Consider the following 25681-nt stretch of genomic DNA (forward strand, 5'->3'; position numbering starts at 1 on the left):
TACAGAGCACCCATAGAGACGCCCTACCCTATCCAAATCCATACAGCATCCATAAGAGACCCCCGCCACCCTATAGGGACCCCCTCCGCACCCGGACTCGGCCCCGGGGGGCACCCATGGGGCCCATGCTGGCTCTGACCTCACGGGGGCCAGGCTTGGCCAGCCCCGAAGGTCAGGCCTAAAAATACCCGGGGCCCCTATAAGGGCCATATAGGGGGCGCGTAAGGGCCGGGAGCAGGTAGGGAGCGGCGGGGCGGGCAGCTATAGGGTTGGCATGGCCGGGGGGGACCTATAGGGGGTGGGGGGGGGACCTGTAGGGGGTGTGGGGGGGTCAGTGGGGCAGCGGAGGCAGCGAGGGGCTCCAAAGGCCTGGGCCCCTACGCGTGGTGGGACCTATAGGGCTGGGGCCTCACCTATGGGGAGCCTCCCCCATCTCCTGTAGGGCTGGGGCCTCTCCGGCGTCGCCTATAGAGCTGGGGGCTCTCCGGCGGGGAGTCTCCAGTGTCTCGTACAGGGCTGGGGCCTCTCCGCTGTCCCCTATAGAGCTGGGGGCTCACCCACGGGGAGTCTCCAGTGTCTCGTACAGGGCTGGGGCCTCTCCGCTGTCCCCTATAGAGCTGGGGGCTCACCCACGGGGAGTCTCCAGTGTCTCGTACAGGGCTGGGCACTCACCCACGGGGAGTCTCCAGTGGCCCGTACAGGGCTGGGGCCTCTCCGGCGTCACCTATAGAGCTGGGGGCTCTCCGGCGGGGAGTCTCCAGTGTCTCGTACAGGGCTGGGGCCTCTCCGCTGTCCCCTATAGAGCTGGGGGCTCTCCTGCGGGGAGTCTCCAGTGTCTCGTACAGGGCTGGGGCCTCTCCGCTGTCACCTATAGAGCTGGGGGCTCACCCACGGGGAGTCTCCAGTGTCTCGTACAGGGCTGGGGCCTCTCCGCTGTCCCCTATAGAGCTGGGGGCTCACCCACGGGGAGTCTCCAGTGTCTCGTACAGGGCTGGGGCCTCTCCGCTGTCCCCTATAGAGCTGGGGGCTCACCCACGGGGAGTCTCCAGTGTCTCGTACGGGGCTGGGCACTCACGTACGGGGAGTCTCCGCTGCCTCGTACGGGGCTGCGCCCCCACCCACGGCCGCCCCCCCACAGCGCCGGTCCCCGCAGGCCGGCGGGCGAGCGGGCGGCCATGCCGGGGGCGCTGGCGGAGGTGCGGGCGCAGGGCCGGGCGCTGGAGCGGCGGCTGCGGCGGGTGCCGGGGCGGGCGCTGCTGGCGGGGCTGCGGCAGGCCGGGGCGCTGGGGCCGGCGGAGGCGGCGGCGCTGGGACCCCCGGGGGGCCGCGGCTGGGCGCGGCGGCTGCGGGCGCTGGCGCTGGCCCGCGGCGAGGAGACGTGCCGGGCCCTGCTGAGCCTCCTGGCGCGCCTGGAGGAGCCGGGGCCGCTGGGTGAGTGTCCCCGTCCCCCCGCCGCCCCCTGGGTCGCCCCATAGGCGCCCCCCTATAGGTGTCTGGGTGTCGTGTCCCAACCCCCTACAGATTTCTACAACCCGCAACGCGACGCCGAGCCGTCCCACCGCTCCGACTGTCCCTGCTGTCACCCGCCGCCTGACCGGGAGGGCGGGGACCCCCAGGAGGAGGAGGGTGGCGAGGAGGAAGATGGAGACCCTGAGGAGGAGGAGGAGGAGGGCAGCGAGGAAGAGGATGGAGAGCCCGAGGAGGAGGAAGACGGAGAGCCCGAGAGCGGGGAGGAAGACCCTGAGGAGGGGGAGTGTGGTGAGGATGGAGGCCCTGAGGAGGAAGGTGATGGTGAGGAAGCCGCAGGCCCTGGGGAAGAGGAGGGAGGTGACGTTGAGTAGGAGAGAGGTGACACTGAGGGGGGAAGATGGAGGCCTGTGAGGAGGAGGAGGGCGGTGAGGAAGAAGATGGAGACCCCAAGGAGGAGGAAGGTGGTAAGGAGGAAGATGGAGAGCCTGAGGAAGAGGATGAAGACCCTGAAGAGGGGGATGGTGGTGAAGATGGAGGCCCTGAGGAGCAGGAAGGCGATGGTGAGGAGCTAGATGGAGACCTTGAGGAAGAAGATTGTGATGAAGGCCCCAAGGAGGAGGAAGGGGATGGTGAGGAGGATGGAGACCCCGGGGAAGAGGAGGGAGGTGACGCTGAGTAGGATAGGTGACACTAAGGGGGGAAGGCAGAGGCCCCTGAGGAGGAGGAGGGTGGTGAGGAAGAGGACAGCAGAGACCCCGAGGAGGAGGATGGCAATGGAGACCTTGAGGAGGAGGACAAGGACGGTGATGAAGATGGAGACCCTGAGGAGGAGGAGGATGAAGACCGCAAGAAAGAGGGTGATGAAGACACCATGCAGCATGGAGACGCTGAGGAGGAGGAAGGTGATGGTGAGGAGGGAGATGGAGAGGCTGAGGAAGATGGTAGGGAAGATGGACACCCTGAGACAGAAGACGATGGTGAGGAAGATGATGATGAAGATGGATTTGGGGCAAGAAATGGGTCTTCCGGGCACCAAGACAGCCTCTCAGCCTTCCTCCCCACTCCCCTCCTCCTCCTCCTCGTCCCGCCTCCCCTGCCCCGGACGCCTGGGTCCCCAATAAACCCTCTCCCCTCGGCACTGGCTGCAGCTTTAATGAGGGCGACACCCCACTCCGCTAACGAGGGGGGCCCTAATGAAGCCAAACGGGGTGTGGGGTGGGGGATCAGGAACCCCAATGTCCTGGGTGGGAGGGGTGGCGCCCCAATGTCCAGGGGAGGGACCCAGGTGTCCAGGAGCACCTCGACCTCCACGACGATGAACGTCCAACATGGGGGTCTCCAGCTTCAGCCTTGACCTCCACGATGATCAACGTCCAACATGGGGGTCTCCAGGTTCACCTTGACCTCCAACTTGGGGTTCTCCTGCAGCACCTCGACCTCCACGACGATGAACGTCCAACTTGGGGGTCTCCAGGTTCAACCTCAACCTCAATGATGACCAATATCCAACATGGGGGGGTCTCCGGGTTCACCGCGACCTCCACGACGATGAACATCCAACATGGAGGGTCTCTGGGTTCACCGCGATCTCAACGATGATCAATATCCAACATGGGGGGGTCTCCGGGTTCACCGTGACCTCCACGACGATGAACATCCAACATGGGGGGTCTCCGGGTTCACCGTGACCTCCACGACGATGAACATCCAACATGGGGGGTCTCCGGGTTCACCGTGACCTCCACGACGATGAACATCCAACATGGGGGGTTCTCCAGGTTCACCTCGACCTCCATGATGATCCATGTCCAACACGGGGGTCTCCAGGTCCACCCTGACCTCCATGACGATGAACATCCAACACGGGGGTCTCCAGGTCCACCCTGACCTCCATGATGATGAACGTCCAACCTAGGGGGGTTCTCCAGGAGCACCTCAATCTCCACGATGATTAACGTCCAACATGGAGGTCTCCAGAGCAACTTGACCTCCCTGAACATCAGTGTCCAAAGTGGGGGGGTCTCCAGGTCCACCTTGACCTCCACGACGACGGACGTCCAACATGGGGGTCTCCGGGACCCAGGCGTCCAGGGCAGCGGGGCAGGGGGAGCCCAGGCGTCCGGGCCCCCTAGATTCGGAAGCTCTCCCCCTTGCCGTCGATGTGGCGCAGGCGCAGGTAGACGTCGGTGCCCACGCCCTGCAGCGACTGCAGGCACAGCGAGCCCCCCAAGTACTCGGCGTAGGCCCGCGAGGTGGGCAGCCCGAACCCGAACCTGGGGGGCAGCCACGGGTCACCAGGGGGGTCCCCAAGATTTATGGTGGGGTGGGGGGGGAATTCCCTTGGTGTCCCTCCATGGTGACGTACCCGTGCATGGGGCCGGCCTGGCCGCTGTTGCTGAGGTCCAGGAGGTTGCGGAAGGGACCCCCCAAGCGGGGGTCCTGGGCGCTGGCCTCGGCTGTGCTGAAGTGGTACTCGGTCACCTTGTCCAGGAGGTCGTGAGGGATCCCACCGCCCCGGTCCGAGATCCTGGGGGGGCACAAGCCAGGGACACCCCTCAGGGGAGCCCCCAAAGGTGGGGGGCACCAGAGGGGAAGAGGGGACGGGGTAGAAGACCCTCAGCAGAGAGGAACGTCTTGGGGACGGGCGTGGGGACAATGCGCAGACCATCCATGGGGACAGCGTGGAGAACCCCCTCATAGGGACACCACAAAGACCATCCATGGAGACATGAAGACACCATGGAGAACCTCCCCATGAGGACATGGGGACCACAGAGACCATCTCTGGGGACACCCCGGGGACCCTCATGTAACTAAGGCCACCCGGGGACACTTACGGACACGGGGACACCATGGGGACCATCCCTGAGGGCATGGGGACACCACGGGGGACCCCCCAGTAGCTAAGAACACCTTGGGGCCACCCGATGGGTGCAAGGACAGCCTGGGGAACCTCTGTGGGGACATGGGGACACCGTGGAGAACCTCCCACGAAGACAGCGAGGTACCCCATGGACCGCCCCGGGAGCTAAGACCACCTCGGGGACATCTGTGGGGACACCCTGGGGACCCCCACCCAACCCCGGGGACCCCCCGGTACCGGATGACGAGGTCGATGTCGTTGTTGGCGATGGTCACCACGATGTCGGGGACGTTGTAGGGGGTGTCGAGGTGGGACTCCATCGTCGCCCTGTGCCGCCCCAGATGGTCCCCTATAGTCCCCTGTGGCCCCATACACCCCCCACATACACCCCTATGGCCCCATACAGCCTTCCATACGCTTCCATGGCTCCATATACCCCACTATGGCTCCATACACATCCCAGAAGCCCCATATATGCTCAGTAAGACCGTATACACCCTCTACAGGGCCCTGTAACCACCTTTACCCACTCCAGAAAACCCCACCTCCCCCATAAAGCCCCATTTCACCCCCCAGGGCCCCATATCCCCTCTATAGGGTCTCCACACCCCCCACGTGGCTCCACACACTCTCTATAGGTCCCATACATCCTTTATGAACCCCATACACCCCCCTACAGGGCCCAGTAGCCTCCTTTGCCCTCCCTTGAAAACCCCATATCTCCCCTAAAAGCCCCACATCACCCCCATAGAGCCCCATAACCCCCACGGGACCCCATACATCCTGTATACACCCCATACCTTCACTAGGAGTCTCCATACACCTCCTATGAACCCCGTGCACCCCTATAAGGGACCGCATGCCCCCTCTAAGGTCCCACACACCGCCTTACCCCCCCTGAAAACCCCATATCTCCCTCGTAAGGACCCACATCCCCCCTCTTTGGCCCTGTACCTCCCCTATATACCCTCCTGCGCTCTGCAGCGCCCCTATAGCCCCCATACCTCATGGCATTCTTGAGCAGCTCGGGCAGGACGTAGTCGAGGGGCAGGGGGATGAAGGGGAACCGCGCCGCCACGTGCCCGTTGATGCGCACCCGCGGCGCGTTGCCGTACTGGTGCTCGCACAGCCGCCTGCGGACCCCGCGTCACCCGGGCAACACCCCCCCGTCACCCGCTGCCACCCCAACCCCGTACGAGCCCTCAGAGAAACACCCAGGAAACCCCTACCCCAGCGCCACAACTCCCTCCGGGCCCCCCCAGGGCCCCTATAGCCCCATAAAGACTCTCATGAGAATTCCTATAGCCGCCTATAGACCCCACCTGCAAGGCTCCTACAGCTCCATAGGAACCCCCACAGGACCTATACAGCCCTACAGAGACCGGCATAAGAACCCCTATAGTCCCCCTACAGACCCTACAGGAATGCCACAGGGCCCCCCCCTACAACCCCTTGGGAGCCGTGTAGGGCCCCTATAGCCCCAAAAGAACCCCCAAAAATCTCCTGTAACCCCGCAAGAGCCCTTATGTGAATCCCTATAGCATACAGAGCCTCATAGGGACCTATATAGCCCCACAGGAACCCCACAGCACCTTTACAGACCCCTACAGATACCCACAGAACCCCCACAGAAAAGCTTACAACCCACCGTAGAAAAGCTTATAGCCCCCCAAAACACCCATAGAAGCCCCTATAGCCCACAGGAGGACCCACATGCCCCCATAGCCCCCCTCCACCATCCCCTATGGACCCCTATATCGCCACAGGCCCCTTACCGGGCAAAGTCGACCCACTTCTCGATGAGCTTCTTTGGGGACAGGCGGGTGCAGATGATGCCCACGAAGTCGGGCTGCAGGGGGTTGGCGGGAGGGGATGAGGGGGGCACCTATGGGGGCTATAGGTGCCCCTCCCCGCCCCCTATAGCCGCCAGCCCACCTTGTCCTCGTGCAGGGCCAGGTGGTGGGCGGCCAACATCCGCATCCCCAGCCGGGACGTCAGCGTCTTGTCCAGGAAGGGCCGCAGCAAGCGCTCGTCCTGAGGGACCCAGGCATCCAGGGGGGACCCCGGCGTCTTGGGGGGGGTCCCCACCACCCCCCCTTACCCCACCACCCCCCAAAAAAAAGGACCCCCCGGCGCCCGGTACCTGGATGTGCCGTCGGCACTCGCGCAGGCCCTCGGCCAACAGCGTCACCACGTCCTTGTGGTCCTCCAAGAGCTGCCGCAGCAGCGCGCAGTACCGCGCCTCGTCCCCCCGCGCCTGGATCTGGGGACGCGGGGACACGGGCGTCACCCGCGCCCGGGGGTGGGCGCCTGCACGGGCCACTCCGGGGCCACCCACGAGGGGGCACAAGGACGGGGTGACGTGGGGGAAGGGCGCGGTGACGCGGGGACGGGGGTGACGCGAGGACGGGGCGATCCGGGGACACGGGGGACACGGGGACAGCGGGCGACGCTCACCGGCGGGAAATCGCTGAGCTTCTGGAAGGCGCGGATGTACAGCTCGTGCTGGGGGGGGACAGGACACGGTATCAGCACCGGGATGCCGGGGTCCCCCCCAAGACGCCTGGGTCCCCCCCAGACACCAGGGTCCCCCCCAGGACGCCTGGGTCCCCTCCCAGATGACAGGGTGTCCCCCCCAGATGCCTGGGTTCCCCCCAGGATGCCAGGGTCCCCCCCAGACACCAGGGTCCCCCCCAGGACGCCTGGGTCCCCTCCCAGATGACAGGGTGTCCCCCCCAGATGCCTGGGTTCCCCCCCAAGATGCCTGGATCCCACCCCAGATGACAGGGTCCCCCTCAGGACACCTGGGTCCCCCCCAAGATGCCTGGATCCCACCCCAGATGACAGGGTCCCCCCCCAGACACCTGGGTCCCCCCCAGGATGCCTGGGTCCCCCCCAAGATGCCTGGATCCCACCCCAGACGACAGGGTCCCCCACCAGGACGCCTGGGTCCCCCCCAGACACCAGGGTCCCCCCCAGACGCCTGGGTCCCCCCCAGACACCTGGGTCCCCCCCAGGATGCCTGGGTCCCCCCCAAGATGCCTGGATCCCACCCCAGATGACAGGGTCCCCCCCCAGGATGCCTGGGTCCCCCCAGACACCAGGGTCCCCCCCAGATGCCTGGATCCCACCCCAGACGACAGGGTCCTCCACCAGGACGCCTGGGTCCCCCCCAGACGCCAGGGTCCCCCCCAGACGCCAGGGTCCCCCCAGCAGGACGTACCACGTGGAGGATGGTGGGGTTGCAGCCGATGATGAAGGGGAGGCTGCGGAAGCCCTTGATGCGGTGGGCGATGCGCACCGGCAGCTCTTGCTGGAGGTAGCGGGCGCTCTTCTGCGGGGTGGGGGAAGAGGGGCAGCCGGACGCCTGGGTCCCCTCGACGGGACCCCCGGCTTCCCCTGGGAGGGGGCCGGATGCCGAGGTCCCCAAAACAACCCGGGTCCCCAAATCTGTCTGGACCCCTGGGTCGCCCTGCGTTCTCTCAGAGCCACCCACCCGGATACCTGGGTCCCCCCTGGACACCTGGGTCTTCCCCAAAACGCCTGGGTCCCCCCTGCCCAGTCACCTGGGTCTCCCGAAACACCCAGATCCCACCCTCACCTGGACACCTGCATCCCCCCCCCGGATACTGGGGTCCCCCCTGGGTATTGGGGTCCCTCCGGGACACTGGGGTACCCCCACTCACCAGGATGTGGCTGCCGTCCTGGGAGCGCCCCGAGTACAACATGGTGGTGGGCGTCAAGCGCACCGAGGGCTGTTGGGGGGACAGAGGGGGTGACGTCACCCAGATGCTGGGGCGCCCCCCAGACACCGGGGTCCCTCCTGGACCTTGGGGGTCTCCCCTACCCCACCCGAACGCCGGGGGTCCCACCTTCTCGGCAGCGATGTCGATGGCGGGCTGGTGGTAGAAGGAGGTGACGGCTTTGGAGCGCTCCCGGGCCAGGTCAGGCGGGGTCTGGTCGGCGGCTGCCCGGGCGGGGGGACGGGGGGGCAGAGCCCCCCCTCGCCGGCCCCCCAAAACCCGCCGCAGCATCTCCTGGGGTGGGGGGGAGCCAGGGCAGGGCAGCCCAGATGCCGGGGTCCCCCCTGGGTATAGCCGCCAGGGGGGGTGGGTAGGAAGAGGGGGGGACAGGGACCCCTGCCCCAAGGGACCCAGGCATCCGGGACCCACACAGCCCCCCATGGACCCCCTAAAAGGGGATCCAGGGGTCTGAGCCCCCCTTTGCCCCTCATTGTCCCCCCCAAAAAGGACTCGGGGGCCCAGGACCCCTTTCACGCCCCCCAAAAGGGGATCCAGGGGTCTGAGCCCCCCTTTGCCCCTCATTGTCCCCCCCAAAAGGGACTCAGGGCTCCAGGACCCCTTTCACGCCCACCAAAAGGGGATCCCGGTCTCTGGGCCTCTCTTTGCCCCTCATATTCCCCCCAAAAGGGACTTGGGGGCCCAGGACCCCTTTCACGCCCACCAAAAGGGGATCCCGGTCTCTGGGCCTCTCTTTGCCCCTCATATTCCCCCCAAAAAGGGACTTGGGGGCCCAGGACCCCTTTCACGCCCACCAAAAGGGGATCCCGGTCTCTGGGCCTCTCTTTGCCCCTCATATTCCCCCCAAAAAGGGACTTGGGGGCCCAGGACCCCTTTCACGCCCCCCAAAAGGGGATCCCGGTGTCTGAGCCCCCCTTTGCCCCTCATTGTCCCCCCCAAAAGGGACTTGGGGGCCCAGGACCCCTTTCACGCCCCCCAAAAGGGGATCCAGGGGTCTGAGCCCCCCTTTGCCCCTCATTGTCCCCCCCAAAAGGCACTCAGGGCTCCAAGACCCCTTTCACGCCCCCCAAAAGGGGATCGAGGCGTCCGGGCCCCCCTTTTCCCCTCAGTTCCCCCGACTCACGGGTCCCAGCTGTCCGCCCCCCCCCCCCCCCCCCCCCCATGTCCCCTCAGCCCCCTCCCCCAGAGAGAACCCAGGCGTTCGGGCCCCACTTCTCCCGTCAGTCCCCGTCCCCCCTCCAAGGGCCCGAGGTCCGGGACGCCCCCCACCCCCCCCAAAGGGGACCCAGGCGTTCGGGCCCCACCCCCACTCACCAGCCAGCGGACCCAGGCGTCCGGAGACACCGCCCCCCCCGGGATCCTCTCAGAATGGCTCCGTCCGCTCCACCCACCGCCCCTACCGCCCCCCTCAGAATGGTACGGCCCGAACCGGCGGGCGAGGCGGCGTGCTGCGCATGCGCGGCGCCAGGCCAGGCGCGGCGGGCAGTGCCCCCGCGCATGCGCACGGGGCGCTGGCGCGGGAGGGGGTGTCGTTTCGCGCATGCGCGAGGGGCACCCAGAGCCACCATCTTGTGAGGCAGGATGGGAAATGGAGTCCGGGGGGTCGGTCACAGGAGGCCCGTCCCCTGCTCCCATGGTGGGTTTGGGGGGGGACAGTGGAGGGGTGGGGGTCACTTCCACAGGTGCCTAGGCCTCTCATAAGGGGGGGTCCCAGGTACCTCGGTCCGTTGGGGTGGGCGGTAAGAGGGGTCCCGAGATGCTTGGGTCCCTCGTGAGGGGGTCCCCAGGCACCTGAGTCCTTTGTGAGAGGGAGTCTTGGAAGCCTGGGTCCCTCGTGAGGGGGTCCTAGACCCATGGTACCTTGTTAGGGGGCAGAAAGGGTGTCCCTGGATGGCTGGGTCCCTCATGGGGAGTGGGAGGGGGGTCCCTGGGTCCCTGATGAGGGGGTCCCAATGCCTGGGTCCCTTATTGCAGGGTGGGAAGGGGGTCCCTTGATGCCTGGGTCCCTTATTAGGGTGTGGGAAGGGGGTCCCCAAATGCCCGAGTCCCTCATGAGGGGGTGGAAAGGGGGTCCCTGGCTACCTGGGTCCTTTGTGAGGGGGCCCCAGAGGCACGGGGCCCTTAGCGGGGGGTGGGAAGGCGGTCCCTGAATGGCTGGGTCCCTTATTTGGGGGTCCCAGAGGCATGGGTCCTCTCTTGGGCGGTGGGAAGGGGGTCCCTGGATGCTTGGGTCCCCCCATAATTTGGGGGGAATGGAAGGGGAAGAGGGAATGTAACACCACACACCCAGACACCAGGGTCCCTCGCTCACAACTGCCATGTTTGGGGGGGAAGGAGGAGCACCCCCAGCCGCCGGGGTGTCCCTGTGCCCCCACCCAACATTTTTTGGGTGCGTTTCAGGCACTTTTCAGGTGGCGGAGCCGCCGCCAGCAGCGCCAGTTGAGGGCGAGGAGGCCGCCGTTGAGGAGGTACGTGGTGATGCAGACGAGGCACAAGTCCTGCAGGCCGAAGAGCAGCACCCCCGCCAGCCACAGCGAGGCCACCGCCGAGGCCACCGACGTCCCCAGCAGCACCGCCGCCGCTCCCCGCCCCGGCACTGCTCCTGGGGGTCATCGGGGGGGTGGTGAGTCCCCAGCGCGTCCCCTGTACATCGCCAGTGTCCCCCAGCCCATTCCCAGTGTCCCCAGCATGCCTCCACCATGTCCCCAGTGTCCCCACCACATCCCAGCCCATCCCCAGTATCCCCGAGCCCATTCCCGGTTTCCCCAGCATGCCTCCACCACATCCCAGCCCATTCCCAGTGTCCCCCAGCCCATTCCCAGTGTCCCCAGCATGCCTCCACCATGTCCCCAGTGTCCCCACCACATCCCAGCCCATCCCCAGTATCCCCGAGCCCATTCCCAGTTTCCCCAGCATGCCTCCACCACATCCCAGCCCATTCCCAGTATCCCCGAGCCCATTCCCAGTTTCCCCAGCATGCCTCCACCACATCCCAGCCCATTCCCAGTATCCCCACCATGTCCCCACCACGTCCCCAGTGCACTCCCAGCGTCCCCAATGTGTCCCCACCACGTCCCTATCCCATCCCCAGTGCCCCCACGCCACCCTCAGTGCCCTGCCAGTGCCCCCACCGTGCCCCAACCCCGTCCCCAGTGCCCCGATGTGCCCCCACCCCATCCCCAGTGCCCCCCAGTGCCCTCCCAGTACCCCCAGGGACTCCACCATGTCCCCGCCCCGCCCCCAGTGCCCTCCCAGTGACCCCACCATGTCCCCCCCCCCGAGCCCCCCCAGAGCCCCCCTACCCAGCAGCCCCTGCAGCAGGTAGAAGAGGACCCCGATGGCGCCGTTGGGGACGTTGGCGGCGCTGTCGCGGCCCAGCAGCGGCTCCACCAGCCCCAGCCCGCGGCCCCACCTACGGGGCGGGGCACGGCTCGGACACGCCCCCGGCGCGCCTATACATGGCGCGGCGGGGCGGAGCCCCCCGGCCCGAGCCGCGCCCCCCGCTCCAAAACCCGCCCCCCCTGCGCTTAAGGCTCCGCCTGCCGCCACGTGGCGCTGTTTACCCGCGCGGCCTTGCACCGCGGCGCCGTGCAATGCAAGCCCTCCCGTGCAACGCAACAACCCGCCCCGGTGCAATGCAAGCCCCCCCCCCCACCCCCCACCCGGTGCAATGCAAGCCCCCCCCCCACCCCCCACCCGGTGCAATGCAAGCCCCGGTGCAATGCAAGCCCCCCCCCACCCGGTGCAATGCAATCCCCCCCCGCCGGTACCGGGAGCCGAAGACGCGCGTGCAGGAGGCGGCGGGCCCCAGGTCGCACGCGGGGCGGTACGAGGGGTCGCGCGCGTGCGCCCGCTCCACGTGCAGCGCGTACAGCGAGAGCGCGGCCCCGGCCAGGCACAGCGCGGCGCGCGCCGCCATCGCGCCCCCCCCCCCCCCCAACACCGCGCGCTGCCATTGGCCGGCGGATGGCACCGCCCCCCTCCGCTCCCGCCCCTTCCCGGAAGCGGCCGCGGGGGGTGATGGGGGATGTAGTCCGGCGGGGGGGGCGGGGCTCCCGGCCCCCCCTCCCCCCCAACCCCCCCCCAAAAAAAAAAGAGGACCCGGGCGTCCGGGCGGGGCCAAACCGGCTGCGGGACGGGAGAGGCAGAGAGGCGGCGGGCACCGACCCACACGCACCCATCGGGACCCCCACGGAACCCCACGGACCCACAGGTACCCGCTGGGACCCCCCACGGACCCCCACAGACCCACTGGGACCCCCACAGGGACCCCCACGGACCCATAGGGATGCCCCACGGAACCCACAGACCCACAGAGACCCCCCCCAGGGACCCACAGGTACCCTCACAGAGCCCGCAGACCCACTGGGACCTCCCCAGGAGCCCACAGGGACCCCCATGGACCCACTGGGACCCTCCCAGGGACACACAGGGACCCCCACAGATCCCCACGGACCCACTGGGACCCTCCCAGGGATGCCCACAGACCCCAGGTACTTCCCATGGAACCCTACAGATGCCCAGGGACCCCCCCAGGGACGCCCACTGATTCCCACGGACCTAGTGGAACCCCCCACAGAACCCACAGGGACCCCCACAGACCCAGAGACCCCGCACGGGACCCACAGACCCACAGGGACCCCTCCAGGGACCCAGAGGCACCCTCACAGACCCCCCCCCAGGGACTCCCACTGACTCCCACAGACCCACGGGGACACCCCGCAGACCACCCACAGCCCCACAGGAACCCCTACAGACCTACAGAGACCCACAGGGACCCTGACACTGACCCCCACAGACTCACGGGGACCCCACCCATGAACCCTTGGGGACCCCACACAGGCCCCCAGGGACCCTCAGGAACCCCCATGTCCTCCCACAGATCCCCAGGAACCCCACCAAGGACCCCCAGGGACCCCCGCCCACGGGCCTCCCTGGCATGTCCACCATGGCCCGACACGCCTCGACACGCCTCGACACGCCTCGACACGCCGCCGCCCTCCTGCTCGTGCTCCTGGCCCGTGAGTTGGGGTGGGATGGGGGGACCACGGGACATGGTGGGGGGGGACACGGACCCCGGGGGGGGGCCCAGGCGTTCCATGGCGGAAGGGACCCGGGCGTCCCCCGCCCTGGGGGGGGCCCAGGCGTCCGGGCGGGGCGCCCAACGCGACCGGTCATACCGGAAAGGCCGAGGTCACAACCCCCAAAAATGAGCCCGGATGCCTGGGTCCCCCCGCGGCGGGGGGTGGGGCTGGGGGGGGGGGGCGGGGAGGGCGCCCGGACGCCTGGGTCCCTCGGGGTGGGGGGGTCCCACGCTCTGACACCCCCCTCTTTCCCCCGCAGATGCTGAAATTTCAGCTGGGGAGACTCCTGCAGGTAAGATATATGTAAATAAGCCTCTGCATATTCATGAGCAACCCCTCCAACCCCACTGGCTGCTCCCCCTCCCCACCTGGAAGAGACACATGCCCCCCCCCCTCCCATTTCAGGGGGGGACCCAGGCCTTTGGGGTGCTCCCCACCCCCAGCACCCAGGGGACCCAGGCATCCAGGAGACATCCTGGGGGGGCAGGAGGGGCCCAGGCATCTGGGGGGACGCTCCCCAAATATCCAGTGCACCCAGGGGTCCGAGGGGGGCACCCAGGGGTCCGGGGGGGCGGCTGGGGGGCACCCAGGGGTCTGGGTGGGGGCACCCAGGCATCCGGGCCCCACTTCCCCCCATCAGCACTGTTGCAACCCCTTCCTGTCGCTGTCGCAACAACCCCCAGGACAGTTGAAATTGGGGTGGGGAGGGTGGGTGCAACAGCCCCAGGCATCCGGGTGCCCCCTGCAACCGCAACCGCAGCGGTTGGGGGGGGAGGGGGGCCCCAGGCATCCGGGGGGGACCCCAGGCATCTGGGCTGACGGGTTCTTGGGTGCAGAGCCCGAGTGCGGGCGTCAGCGGGAGCTGGGCCGCGTGGTGGGGGGCACGGCCGCCCGCCCCGGAGAGTGGCCCTGGCAGGTGAGCCTCCATCTGCGGGGGCAGCACTTCTGCGGGGGCACCCTCGTCACCCCACAGTGGGTGCTGTCGGCCGCCCACTGCTTCCAGGGGTGAGTCCTAGGGCGGGCCCTGGGGGGAGATGGGGGGCTGACCCCTGCGGGGAGGGTGATTCTGGAGTAGGACCTTCCTTGCGGAGCCCCCTGTCCCATTGGGGCACCCAGAAATCCATTGGGCCACCTAGACTCCCACTGGGCCACCTAGATCCCCATTGGGCCACCCAGATCCCTTTTGGGACCCCTTGACCCCCATTGGACCACCTACATCCCTAATGGGCCACCTAGATCCTCACCAGAGCTCCCAGAACCCCTTTGGGACCCCTAGCTCTTCACTGGACCACCTAGAACCCTGCTGGACCACTTTGATCCTCCTTGGGCCACCTAGACCCCCATTGGGCCACCCAGATCCCTTTTGGGACCCCTTGAACCCCTTGGGCCACCTAGACCCCCACTGGGCCACCCAGATCCCTTTTGGGACCCCTTGAACCCCTTGGGCCACCTAGACCCCCACTGGGCCACCCAGATCCCTTTTGGGACCCCTAGAACCCCTTGGGCCACCTAGAACCCCACTGGTCCTCCCAGAACCCACATGGGCTAGCTAGACGCCCATTGGGGCAGCTAGATCCTCCTTGGGCCAGCTACCGCCCCATTGGACCACCTAGACCATCATCAGGTCACCCAGAACCTGACTGGAGCACCCATGGCCGGGGTGGGGGCACCCATGACCCATTGGGACACCCAGATCCCCTTGGAGCACCTAGAACCTGGCTGGGGCACCCATGACTGGGGTTGGGGCACCCATGACTGGGGTTGGGGCACCTAGAACCCGGTGGGACTACCTCGGCCCGGGTCAGGGCAACCGTGTCCGGGCTTGGGCACCCAGCGGGGCCGGGGTGACAGCGGTGGCGCCCCTCCAGGCCCAACGGGAGCCGGGCGGAGCTGACGGCCTGGCGGGCGGTGGTGGGCCGGCTGCGGCTGCAGGAGACGGGGGGCCAGGAGAGGACGGTGGCGGAAGTGGTGATCCACGAGGGCTACCGGCGCGTGGAGGGTGGCCACGACCTGGCACTGGTGCGCCTGGAGTCGCCCGTCACCCTCGGGCCCCGCGTGGGCACCATCTGCCTGCCGCAGGCCGACCACCCCTTCGCCTTCGGCACCCCGTGCTGGATCACGGGATGGGGCCACGTGGCTGAGAACGGTGAGGCCCGGGCACGCGGGGCTGGGGGGCCCCCCGCGGTGGTGGGTCCCCATGGAGGTGGGTCCCCACGGGGAGGTTCTTGGTCATCGGGGTCCCCTTGGAGGTGAGGTGGGTCCCCATGGTGGTGAGTCTCCATGGGGAGGTTCTTGATCCTCGGAGTCCCCATGGAGGTGGGTCCCCATGGGGAGGTTCTTGGTCATCGGGGCCCCCTTGGAGGTGAGGCGGGTCCCCATGGTGGTGCGTCTCCATGGGGAGGTTCTTGATCCTTGGAGTCCCCATGGTGGTGGGTCTCCATAGGGAGGTTCTTGGTCATCGGGGTCCCCATGGAGGTGGGTCCCCATGGTGGTGGGTCCCCATGGGGAGGTTCTTGGTCATCGGGGCCCCCTTGGAGGTGAGGCGGGTCCCCATGGTGGTGCGTCTCCATGGGGAGGTTCTTGATCCTTGGAGTCCCCATGGTGGTGGGTCTCCATAGGGAGGTTCTTGGTCATCGGGGTCCCCATGGAGGTGGGTCCCCATGGTGGTGCGTCTCCATGGGGAGGTTCTTGATCCTTGGAGTCCCCATGGAGGTGGGTCCCCATGGGGAGGTTCTTGGTCATCGGGGTCCCCATGGAGGTGGGTCCCTATGGTGGTGGGTCCCCATGGGGAGGTTCTTGGTCATCAGGGTCCCCATGGCGGTGCGTCTCCATGGTGGTGGGTTCTTGATCCTTGGAGTTCCCATGGTGGTGGGTCCCCATGGGGAGGTTCTTGGTCATCGGGGTCCCCATGGGAAGGTTCTTGATCCTTGGAGTCCCCATGGAGGTGGGTCCCCATGGTGGTGAGTCTCCATGGGGAGGTTCTTGGTCATCAGGGTCCCCATGGAGGTGGGTCTCCATGGTGGTGGGTTCTTGATCCTTGGAGTCCCCATGGTGGTGGGTCCCCATGGGAAGGTTCTTGGTCATCGGGGTCACCATGGAGGTGGGTCCCCATGGTGGTGGGTCCCCATGGGAAGGTTCTTGGTCATCAGGGTCACCATGGAGGTGGGTCCCCACGGGGGCGGCTCCCCCCGCTGATGCCCCCCCGCTGCCCCTCTCCCGCCCCCCGCAGTGTCCCTCCCGCCCGGGTCCCCCCTCCAGAAGGTGGCCCTGGACCTGCTGAGCCCCGCGACCTGCAACTGCCTCTACTCCAACCTGCGGCGCCGGGACCTGGCGCACCCGGCCCGGCCCGGCATGGTCTGCGCCGGCGGGCAGGAGGGCGGCCGCGGCGCCTGCCAGGTGCGGGGAGCTACGGGGGGCTACGGGGGGTCTGTGGGGCGTGGATGGGGCTGTAGGGGGGCTATGGGGGGTCATAGAGGGGCTACAGGGGACCTAGAGAGGGGATATATGGGGCTGATGGGGCCTGTAGAGGGTCCATGTGGGCTGCAGGGGGGCAGTAGGGGGGCTATAGAGGGATATAGTGTCTATAGAGGGGCTATAGGGGACCTAGAGAGGGGATATATGGGGCTGTTGGGGCCTATAGAGGGTCCATGTGGGCTGCAGGGGGGCAGTAGGGGGGCTATAGAGGGATATAGTGTCCATAGAGGGGCTATAGAGGACCTATGGGGGAATATATGGGGCTGTCGGGGCCTATAGAGGGTCCATGTGAGCTGCAGGGGGGCAGTAGGGGGGCTATAGAGGGATATAGTGTCTATAGAGAGGCTACAGGGGACCTAGAGAGGGGATATATGGGGCTGTAGGTGACAACAGGGGGGCTACAGAGAGATATGGAATCTATAGAGAAGCTATATGGGACCTATATATAGGATATATAGGGTTGTAGGGGTCTATAGAGGGCCTTTAGACATTCTATGGGGTGCTATAGGGAGGTATAGAAAGAATATACTGGTCACAGAGGGACAGTAGGGGGCTGTAAAGGGGTACAGAGTCTATAGGTGGCTACAGAGTCTATAAGAGGTCTGGGGGAGGCTATAGGGGGAGTATGTGGGGCTGTGGGGGGCTATAGGGGGCAATAGGGAGAGTACAGAGGGGTTACAGAGGTTCTGGGGGTCTATGGGGGGCTATATGGAGCTGTGTGGGGTCTGTAGGAGCTGTGTGGGGTCTGTAGGGGCCTTTAGAGGGTCCAGGGGGGCGGCGGGGGGCTATACGGGGCGGCGGGGGGAGCAGAGGGGGCGCGGCACCCCCCGGCCCTGCGCTGACCCCCCGCCCCCCCCCAGGCGGACTCGGGGGGCCCGCTGGCCTGCGGGGGCCCGGGCGGGCAGTGGGTGCAGGCCGGGGTGCTGAGCTTCGCCGTGGGGTGCGCCCGCCCCAACGGGCCGGTGTTGGCCACGGGGCTGGCGGCCCACGCCCGATGGCTGCGGCGCCGCCTGCCCCCCGCCGCCTTCGCCCCCCTGGGCAGCCCCCCGCCCCCCGGCCTGGAGGACGGCAAGTGCCTGGGTGAGCCGAGGCGTCGGGGGGCACCCCGAAACCCTGGGGACCCTGAGAGCTGGGTGGGGGGTGCCCCGAAACCCTGGGGACCCAGATATATGGGTGGGGGGCACCCCGTACCCCATGGGACCCTGAGAGCTGGGTGGGGGCACCCCGAATCCCTGGGGACCCTGAGAGCTGGGTGGGGGCGCCCCGAATCCCTGGGGACCCTGAGAGCTGGGTGGGGGGTGCCCCGAAACCCTGGGGACCCTGAGAGCTGGGTGGGGGCACCCCGTACCCCATGGGACCCTGAGAGCTGGGTGGGGGGTGCCCCGAAACCCTGGGGACCCTGAGAGCTGGGTGGGGGTGCCCCAAAACCCTGGGGACCCAGATATATGGGGGTGCCCCGAAACCTTGGGGACCCTGAGAGCTGGGTGGGGGCGCCCCGAAACCCTGGGGACCCTGAGAGCTGGGTGGGGGCACCCCGAAACCCCATGGGACCCTGAGAGCTGGGTGGGGGGTGCCCCGAAACCCTGGGGACCCTGAGAGCTGGGTGGGGGTGCCCTGAAACCCCATGGGACCCTGAGAGCTGGGTGGGGGCACCCCGAATCCCTGGGGACCCTGAGAGCTGGGTGGGGGTGCCCCGAAACCCTGGGGACCCAGATATATGAGTGGGGGCACCCCAAAACCCCTGGGGACCCTGGTGTATGGGTGGCGGGGGGGTCCCAAAACCCCAGTGATCCCCCCCCACCCCGGGGGACCCCGGCGTCCGGGCTGAGCCCTTGCCCCCCGCAGGGTGCGGGATGCAGGGGGGTCCCCGCCTGGAGCCCCCCCGCGGCCCCACCTGGCCCTGGGGGGTCAGCCTGCGCCTGGGGGGGCAGCACCGCTGCGGGGGGGCGCTGGTGGCCGAGGGCTGGGTGCTGACGGCCGCCCACTGCTTCATTGGGTGAGTGAGGGGCTCCGGCGGCCGGGACCCCCAACCTGTGCCCCATAGCACCCCCGGGACTGGGGGGGGCTCTGCCCCATAGCGACCCCCTGGGACCAAGGGGTCTGGGTGCCCCTAACCCGCCCCGGGACCCAAATTCACCCCTGGGACCCGGGCGTTCAGGACCCCCAAGTACCCCCTCTGCCCCATAGCACCCCCAGGCCCTGGGTTCTAAGGGCGGGTGTCCCCGTCACATCTGGGGGTGTTTGTGGGGGGGTCCCTCTCCCCGGGAGGGGGCGCGGGGGGGCACCTGGCCGGGGGACCCAGGGGTCTGGGACCCCCAAGTAACCCCTCTGCCCCGTAGCCCCGTAGCACCCCCAGGCCCTGGGTTTTAAGGGGGGGGGGGGTGTCCCCGTCACACTTGGGGGTGTTTGGGGGGGGTCCCTGTCCCCGGGAGGGGGGGCGGGGACGCGGGGCTGCGGGTGGGCAGGGGGGGGACGCGGGGGGGGCAGGGGTGCACGTGGGGACGCGGGGGGGGGTGGGGGGCGCAGGGACGCGGGGCTGCGGGGGGGCAGGGGGGGACGCGGGGGGGGCAGGGGTGCACGTGGGGACGCGGGGGGGTGGGGGGCGCAGGGACGCGGGGTGGTGGGGGGCAGCGGGGGGGCGCGGGGGTCCCTGGCCGGCGGACCCAGGCCCCCGGGCGCAGGAACCAGGAGGCGGAGGCGTGGGAGGCGGTGGCGGCGGGGGACGAGCGGCGACGGGGCGCCCGCCTCTACCTGCACGGGGCCTTCGTGGAGCCGAGGGGGGGCCGGGACCTGGCCCTGCTGCACCTGGAGACCCCCCTGCCCCTGGGGCCGGCCCTGCGGCCCCTCTGCCTGCCCTACAGCGAGGCCCGGTGGCCCCCCGGCACGCGCTGCTGGGCGCTGCTGGCCCCCAACGGTGAGCCCCCCGCCCCAGGGCTCCCTCCCCGGTGGCCTCGTCACCCGGGTGGCCCCGTCCTGGTGGCCCCGTCGTCCCGGTGTCCCCATCGTCCTGGTGTCCCCGTTCTGGTGTCCCCATTCTGGTGTCCCCATCGTCCTGGGTGTCCCCGTCCTGGTGTCCCCATCGTCCTGGTGTCCCCATCCTGGTGGCCCTGTCCTGGTGGCCCCGTCGTCCCAGTGTCCCCATCGTCCTGGTGTCCCCATCATCTTGGTGTCCCCATCCTGGTGTCCCCATCGTCCTGGTGTCCCCATCGTCTTGGTGTCCCCATCGTCCTGGTGTCCCCATCGTCCCTGGTGTCCCCATCATCTTGGTGTCCCCATCCTGGTGTCCCCGTCCTGGTGTCCCCATCCTGGTGTCCCTGTCCCGGGTGTCCCCGTCCTGGTGTCCCCGTCGTCCCGGGTGGCCCCATCCTGGTGTCCCCATCGTCCTGGTGTCCCCATCGTCCTGGTGTCCCCATAGTCCTGGTGTCCCCGTCGTCCTGGTGTCCCCGTCGTCCTGGTGTCCCCATCGTCCTGGTGTCCCCGTCGTCCTGGTGTCCCTGTCCCGGGTGTCCCCGTCCTGGTGTCCCCATCATCCTGGTGTCCCCATCCTGGTGGCCCTGTCCTGGTGTCCCCATCGTCCTGGTGTCCCCATCCTGGTGTCCCCGTCGTCCCGGGTGTCCCCATCGTCCGGGTGTCCCCATTCTGGTGTCCCTGTCCTGGTGTCCCCATAGTCCTGGTGTCCCCGTCCCGGGTGTCCCCATCCTGGTGTCCCTGTCATCCCTGGTGTCCCTGTCATCCCTGGTGTCCCCATCCCTGGTGTCCCCATCGTCCCGGGTGTCCCCATCCTGGTGTCCCCATCATCCTGGTGTCCCTGTCATCCCTGGTGTCCCCATCCCTGGTGTCCCCATCGTCCCGGGTGGCCCCATCCTGGTGTCCCCATAGTCCTGGTGTCCCTGTCATCCCTGGTGTCCCCATCCCGGGTGTCCCCATCCTGGTGTCCCCATAGTCCTGGTGTCCCCATCCCGGGTGTCCCCATCGTCCCGGGTGTCCCCATCACCCCCGTTATCTCCACCCCTGGTGCCCACCATGTCCCCACCATCCCTGGTGTCCCCATCCCCGGTGCCCCCATCGTCCCCCACATCTGCGCCGTCCCCAACCCGCCGCCCCCACCCCGATGACGTCCCCCGTGTCCGTCCGTCCGTCCCCCCAGGTTCGTCCATCCCCAAGGAGCTGGTCAGTGTGGAGGTGGCGCTCCCGGAGCCCTGCGAGACACGGGGGGACGCTGGTGACGACGCGGGGGCCTCGTTCCCCCCCGAAACCTTCTGCATCACCATCCCCGCGGGTACCAGCGCCTGCCAGGTCAGCGGTGATGGGGGACCCCGACGTCCCCATGTCCCTCCTGAGGCCCTTTGTGGGGCCCTGGGGTCTCTTTTGGGGTCCCCATGTCCCTCCTGGGGTCCCTTGTGGGGTCCCTGGGTCCCTCCTGGGGTCCCCACATCCTTCCTGAGGCCCTTTGTGGGGTCGCAGGGTCTCTTTTGGGGTCCTCATGTCCCTCCTGGGGTCCCTTGTGGGGTCCCTGGGTCCCTCCTGGGGTCCCCACATCCTTCCTGAGGCCCTTTGTGGGGCCCTGGGGTATCTTTTGGGGTCCCCATGTCCCTCCTGGGGTCCCTTGTGGGGTCCCTGGGTCCCTTTTTGGGGTGTCTCAGGTCACTTTTGGGGACCTGGAGTCCCTTTGGAGGTGTCTCGGATCCCGTTTGAAGGGTTGGGGGTCTCTTTTGGGGTCCCTTTTGGTGGGTCTTGGGGTGCTTTGGGGGGTCCCAGAGGTCCTTTCTGGGGGGTTTTGTGGTCCAGGGTTCCCTTTTGGGCAGGTCTTGGGGGATCCTGGAGCCCCTTTGGGGGTGGGGGTCCCTTCTGGGGGCGTCCCCCAGCCCCGGGCTGACGGGGACACCCCACAGCTGGACGGGGGATCCCCCCTGGTCTGCGAGGCGCGGGGGATCTGGTTCCTGGTGGGGACGGCCAGCATGGGGGGCTGCACCCAGGGGGGGCCCCCCCTCTTCACCATCACCTCCCGCTACGAGCGCTGGGTCGCCGGCATCACCCGCGAAGCCTATTTCTCCGAGATCCCCCCGGACCCCCGCGAGGAGGAGGAGGAGAAGGAGGAACCCACGGGGGACCCCGGCGTCCGGGAGCACCCCGAAACCCCCGGCATCAGTGGGGAACCCGAGCCCGCGGGGACACCCCACCCCACGGGGGACCCCGGCGTCCAGGAGCACCCCGAGCCCGTGGAGGACCCCGGCGCCGAGGGGGACTCCAGCAGCTGGAGGCAAGGCCAGATCCCCGAGGACCCCGACATCTGGGGGCACGTCAAATCCTGGGAGGACCCCCGCAAGGCCTGACCCCCCCTTTGGGAGGGGCTCGGGTTGGGGAGGAGTGGGCAGAGCAATAAAGTGGCGGTGGTCTGCAGTGCCCCCCATCTCTCTTTGGGGGTCCCGTCCCCATTCAGGGCATGCTTGGGGGTCCCCAGACCCATTTGGGGGTCCCCAGACCCACTCAGGGCACACTCGGGGGTCCCCAGACCCACGTTGGGGGTCCCCAGACCCACTCAGGGCACACTCGGGGGTCCCCAGACCCATGTTGGGGGTCCCCAGCTCCACTCAGGGCACACTCGGGGGTCCCCAGACCACGTTGGGGGTCCCCAGACCCACTCAGGGCACACTTGGGGGTCCCCAGACCCACTCAGGGCACACTCGGGGGTCCCCAGACCCACGTTGGGGGTCCCCAGACCCACTCAGGGCACACTCGGGGGTCCCCAGACCCATGTTGGGGGTCCCCAGCTCCACTCAGGGCACACTCGGGGGTCCCCAGACCACGTTGGGGGTCCCCAGACCCACTCAGGGGTCCCCAGACCCACGTTGGGGGTCCCCAGACCCACTCAGGGCACACTCAGGGGTCCCCAGACCCACGTTGGGGGTCCCCAGCTCCACTCAGGGCACACTCGGGGGTCCCCAGACCCACGTTGGGGGTCCCCAGACCCACTCAGGGCACACTCGGGGGTCCCCAGACCCACGTTGGGGGTCCCCAGACCCACTCAGGGCACACTCGGGGGTCCCCAGACCCATGTTGGGGGTCCCCAGCTCCACTCAGGGCACACTCGGGGGTCCCCAGACCCACGTTGGGGGTCCCCAGACCCACTCAGGGCACACTCAGGGGTCCCCAGCCCCATTTTGGGGGTCCCCAGCTCCACTCAGGGCACACTCGGGGGTCCCCAGACCCATGTTGGGGGTCCCCGGGCCTGAATCAGGGTCACGCCCCACAGAACACCAAAATCCACCCAAAACCGCTCCAAAACAACCTAAATTTAATCATGGGGAGGGAAATGGGGTCCGGAACCCCTCACCCCCGCCCCGGGACAGCCCCGTCACCCGTCACCCTCGGTGCTGCCGGGGCTGCGGCGTCGGGGGGCGGCGGGACGGTGTCGGGGGGGCCGGGACCCCCGGCGCTGCCCCCCGACCGCCTGCGTGGGGTGACACCGCGCTGGCGCCGCGCTCCGGGGGGGCGGGGAGGACTTGGCGGCCGCCCGCCGGCTGCTCGGGGGGCCGCGGGAGGGCTCCAACACCGTCACCGCCGCCTCCGCCTGTCCCGCGCGGTCGGACGCCGGGGAGGACGCGCACCCCGCTTCCCGCGGGTTGGGGTGTACCGGCGACGCCCCCGGCGCCGATAACGCCGTCTGGGGTGACGGGGAGGACTCCAACACCGTCACCGGTGTGTTCAGGTGTCCCGGAGGCACCTGTAGCGCCGACAACGCGGTTTGGGGTGTCGAGGGGGACCCCAACGCCGTCTCCATCGCGTCCAGGTGTCCCAGAGGCGCCTCCACCGCCTGTAAGGCGGTCGGTGGTGCCGAGGAGTCCTCCAACACCGTCTCCGTCACGCTTCGGCGTCCTGCGGGTCCCCCGTCCACCTGAGACGTTGTTGGCGGCACCGGGGAGTCCTCCAACACCGTCTCCGTCCCCTCCCGGTGCCCCACAGACTCCCCCCCCTGTAAGGGGGGTGGCGGTGTCAGGGAGCCCTCCAGCACCACCTCCGCTGCGTCCAGGTGTCCCGTAGACGCCTCCGCCGCCTGTAGCGTGGTCGGTGGTGCCAAAGCCTCCTCCGACACCGTCTCCATCCCACCCAGGTGTCCCACAGACGCCTCCGATGCCCGTAACGCGGTCGGTGGCACCGGCGAGTCCTCCGACACCGCTTCCACAGCGCCCGGCTGCGCTGGCGGCCCCCCGTCCGGCTGTAGGTCGCCGGCGACGGGAGGGTGCAGGCGCTGGTGGCCCAGGAGCTGCCGGCGCAGGCGGAAGGCCTTGGGGCAGAGCCCGCAGCGGTGCCGCCGCCGCTCGGCGTGGGTGCGCCGGTGGTTCTTCAGGGCCATCAGGTTGTAGAAGGCCTTGTGACAGGCGGCGCAGCGGAAGAGCCCGGTGGTGTGGGTCTGCCGGTGGTTGACCAGGCTGCCGGCGTGCTTGTAGCTGCGGCCGCACACCTCGCAGCAGAAGGGCCGCGCCGCCGCCGCCGCCTTCGCCGCCTGTTGCCGCTCCTCCTCCTCCTCGCCGGCACAGGCGTCGCACGCCGGTTCCCCGCCCGCCGGCGCTGCCGGCGCTGCCGCCGGGGGTCCCGCCTTGCAGCGGGGGTGGTTTCGGAGGTGGTTGCGGTAGGCGGCGAGGTTGGGGTAGCGTCGGGCGCAGACGGCGCAGGGGAAGACGCCGGTCTGGTGGGTTTGCCGGTGGTTGACCAGGCTGCCGCCGTGGCGGTAGGTCTTCCCGCAGACGCTACAGGCGTAGGGCCGCCGCTCGCCCCCCGCCGCGTCGGCCAGGGCGGCCGCCTCCTCGGCGCGGTGGCTCCGGCTGTGCTCCCGCAGCCTCTCCAGGCCGGCGAAGGGCTGCCCGCAGTAGCCGCAGATGTGCCACAGCTCGTCGCCCGCCGCCTCCCCCCAGCACCCCTCCGGCGCCGCCGCCGCCGCCGCCGCCGCGTGCTCCTGCCGGTGGTGCCGCGCCAGGTCGGCCTCGCCGGGGAAGATGCCGCCGCACAGGCTGCAGAGGAAAGGCCGCTCTTCCTCCTCCTCCTCCTCCTCCTCCTCCTCCTCCTCTTCTTCGCCGGCGACGCCCCGCGGCCGCCTGTGCCGGCGGAAATGCGCCTGCAGCGCCGGGAGGCCGCCGAACTCCTTGGGGCACAGCGAGCACTGGTAGATGCCGGGCGGCGGCGGCGGCGCGGCGCAGCCGTTGCGGCGGTGGTGGTGGTGACGGTGACGCCGCCGGCGGTGCCCCCGCAGGTGTCCCTTCAGGGCGCCCAGGTTGGAGAAGCGCTTGGCGCAGAGGCTACAGCCGAAGTCGCCCGTCTGGTGCGTCTGCTTGTGGTTGATGAGGCTGCCCGAGTGCCGGTAGGTCTTCCCGCACACCTCGCACCGGTACACCCGCTCGGCGTCGGCGGCCGCGCGCCGCGGCGCAGCCTGCCGCCCCCGGCGGTGCCCCCGGGCGTGGGTGCGCAGTGCCATCAGGTTGGGGAAGTGTTTGGGGCAGAGGGAGCAGGCGAAGACGCCGGTGCGGTGGGTGTGCCGGTGGTTGGCCAGGCTACCCCGGTGCCGGTACCGCCGGCCGCACTCCCCGCAGCCGTAGAGGCGTCCCGCCGCCGGTTCGCCGCCGCCCGCCTGCGCGCGCCGGTGAGCGCGCCGGTGGCTGTTGAGGGCGGCGAGGTTGTAGAGCTGTTTGCCGCAGGCGCCGCAGCCGTAGACGCCGGTTTGGTGGCTCTGACGGTGGTTGACCAGGCTCCCGGCGTGCCGGTAGCTCCTCCCGCACTCCCCGCACCGGTAACGGCGCTCGCCCGGCGCCGGCGGGACGCGCAGCCGCTCGGGGGACGGCGCCGGGGCCGCCGCCATGGCCGGGCGGGGGCAACAAAGCTGGGGAGGGGGGACCCGGGCGGCCGGGGGGAGACCCGGGCGGCCGGGCGCACCCCCAGGGACCCCCGCCGCCACCCACCTGGGGGTCTCCGGGCGTCCCACGAGGCAGCGGGCTCCGAACTGGGGAATGGGGGGGCTGGAAGAGAAAGGGTTAAGT

General features: G+C 68.8%; 4 protein-coding genes across 4 annotated transcripts; 1 reads left to right on the forward strand and 3 right to left on the reverse strand.

The window, feature by feature from the left end:
* Positions 1-3448: 3448 nt before the first annotated feature.
* On the reverse strand, positions 3449-9445 carry BCKDK (branched chain keto acid dehydrogenase kinase). The gene is made up of 12 exons (XM_064475543.1): positions 9409-9445; positions 8206-8420; positions 8020-8088; positions 7557-7667; positions 6791-6838; positions 6477-6596; positions 6269-6367; positions 6109-6182; positions 5338-5466; positions 4571-4660; positions 3836-3997; positions 3449-3743 (listed from the first exon to the last, which is right to left on the reverse strand). The coding sequence occupies exons 2-12, from the start codon at positions 8365-8367 to the stop codon at positions 3599-3601; spliced, it is 1209 nt and encodes a 402-aa protein (XP_064331613.1). The 5' UTR covers positions 8368-8420; positions 9409-9445; the 3' UTR covers positions 3449-3598.
* A 948-nt stretch (positions 9446-10393) lies between these two features.
* VKORC1 (vitamin K epoxide reductase complex subunit 1) lies at positions 10394-12050 on the reverse strand. Its single transcript, XM_064475548.1, has 3 exons — positions 11865-12050; positions 11397-11506; positions 10394-10696 (listed from the first exon to the last, which is right to left on the reverse strand). Exons 1-3 carry the CDS (start codon positions 12011-12013, stop codon positions 10491-10493), a joined length of 465 nt encoding a protein of 154 aa, XP_064331618.1. The 5' UTR covers positions 12014-12050; the 3' UTR covers positions 10394-10490.
* On the forward strand, positions 10637-22052 carry LOC135318342 (serine protease 53-like). Its single transcript, XM_064475539.1, has 11 exons — positions 10637-10717; positions 12977-13115; positions 13438-13470; positions 14015-14183; positions 15047-15324; positions 16408-16574; positions 17513-17732; positions 18498-18648; positions 19334-19566; positions 20800-20948; positions 21545-22052. Exons 2-11 carry the CDS (start codon positions 13034-13036, stop codon positions 21983-21985), a joined length of 1923 nt encoding a protein of 640 aa, XP_064331609.1. The 5' UTR covers positions 10637-10717; positions 12977-13033; the 3' UTR covers positions 21986-22052.
* An 878-nt stretch (positions 22053-22930) lies between these two features.
* On the reverse strand, positions 22931-25533 carry LOC135318340 (zinc finger protein 646-like). Its single transcript, XM_064475536.1, has one exon. It carries the CDS (start codon positions 25501-25503, stop codon positions 23008-23010), a length of 2496 nt encoding a protein of 831 aa, XP_064331606.1. The 5' UTR covers positions 25504-25533; the 3' UTR covers positions 22931-23007.
* Between the last annotated feature and the right edge of the window lie 148 nt (positions 25534-25681).

This window comes from Phalacrocorax carbo, chromosome 29 (assembly GCF_963921805.1).
Source record: "Phalacrocorax carbo chromosome 29, bPhaCar2.1, whole genome shotgun sequence".
In the NCBI taxonomy this organism is placed as follows: Eukaryota; Metazoa; Chordata; class Aves; order Suliformes; family Phalacrocoracidae; genus Phalacrocorax; species Phalacrocorax carbo.

Bases quoted from the DNA above. Each gene is read 5' to 3' on its own strand.
- BCKDK (XM_064475543.1), bottom strand. From the start codon at position 8,367: ATGCTGCGGCGGGTTTTGGGGGGCCGGCGAGGGGGGGCTCTGCCCCCC. The intron at 6,597-6,790 runs GTGAGCGTCGCC...CCGCGTCCCCAG, and splicing joins AGCTCAGCGATTTCCCGCCG to ATCCAGGCGCGGGGGGACGA. The intron at 3,998-4,570 runs GTACCGGGGGGT...GTGCCCCCCCAG, and splicing joins GACATCGACCTCGTCATCCG to GATCTCGGACCGGGGCGGTG.
- VKORC1 (XM_064475548.1), bottom strand. From the start codon at position 12,013: ATGGCGGCGCGCGCCGCGCTGTGCCTGGCCGGGGCCGCGCTCTCGCTG. The intron at 11,507-11,864 runs GTACCGGCGGGG...CCCGCCCCGTAG, and splicing joins ACGCGCGTCTTCGGCTCCCG to GTGGGGCCGCGGGCTGGGGC. The intron at 10,697-11,396 runs GTAGGGGGGCTC...GATGACCCCCAG, and splicing joins CCTGCTGCAGGGGCTGCTGG to GAGCAGTGCCGGGGCGGGGA.
- LOC135318342 (XM_064475539.1), top strand. From the start codon at position 13,034: ATGTCCACCATGGCCCGACACGCCTCGACACGCCTCGACACGCCTCGA. The intron at 14,184-15,046 runs GTGAGTCCTAGG...GCGCCCCTCCAG, and splicing joins GCCGCCCACTGCTTCCAGGG to GCCCAACGGGAGCCGGGCGG. The intron at 15,325-16,407 runs GTGAGGCCCGGG...CGCCCCCCGCAG, and splicing joins GGGCCACGTGGCTGAGAACG to TGTCCCTCCCGCCCGGGTCC.
- LOC135318340 (XM_064475536.1), bottom strand. From the start codon at position 25,503: ATGGCGGCGGCCCCGGCGCCGTCCCCCGAGCGGCTGCGCGTCCCGCCG.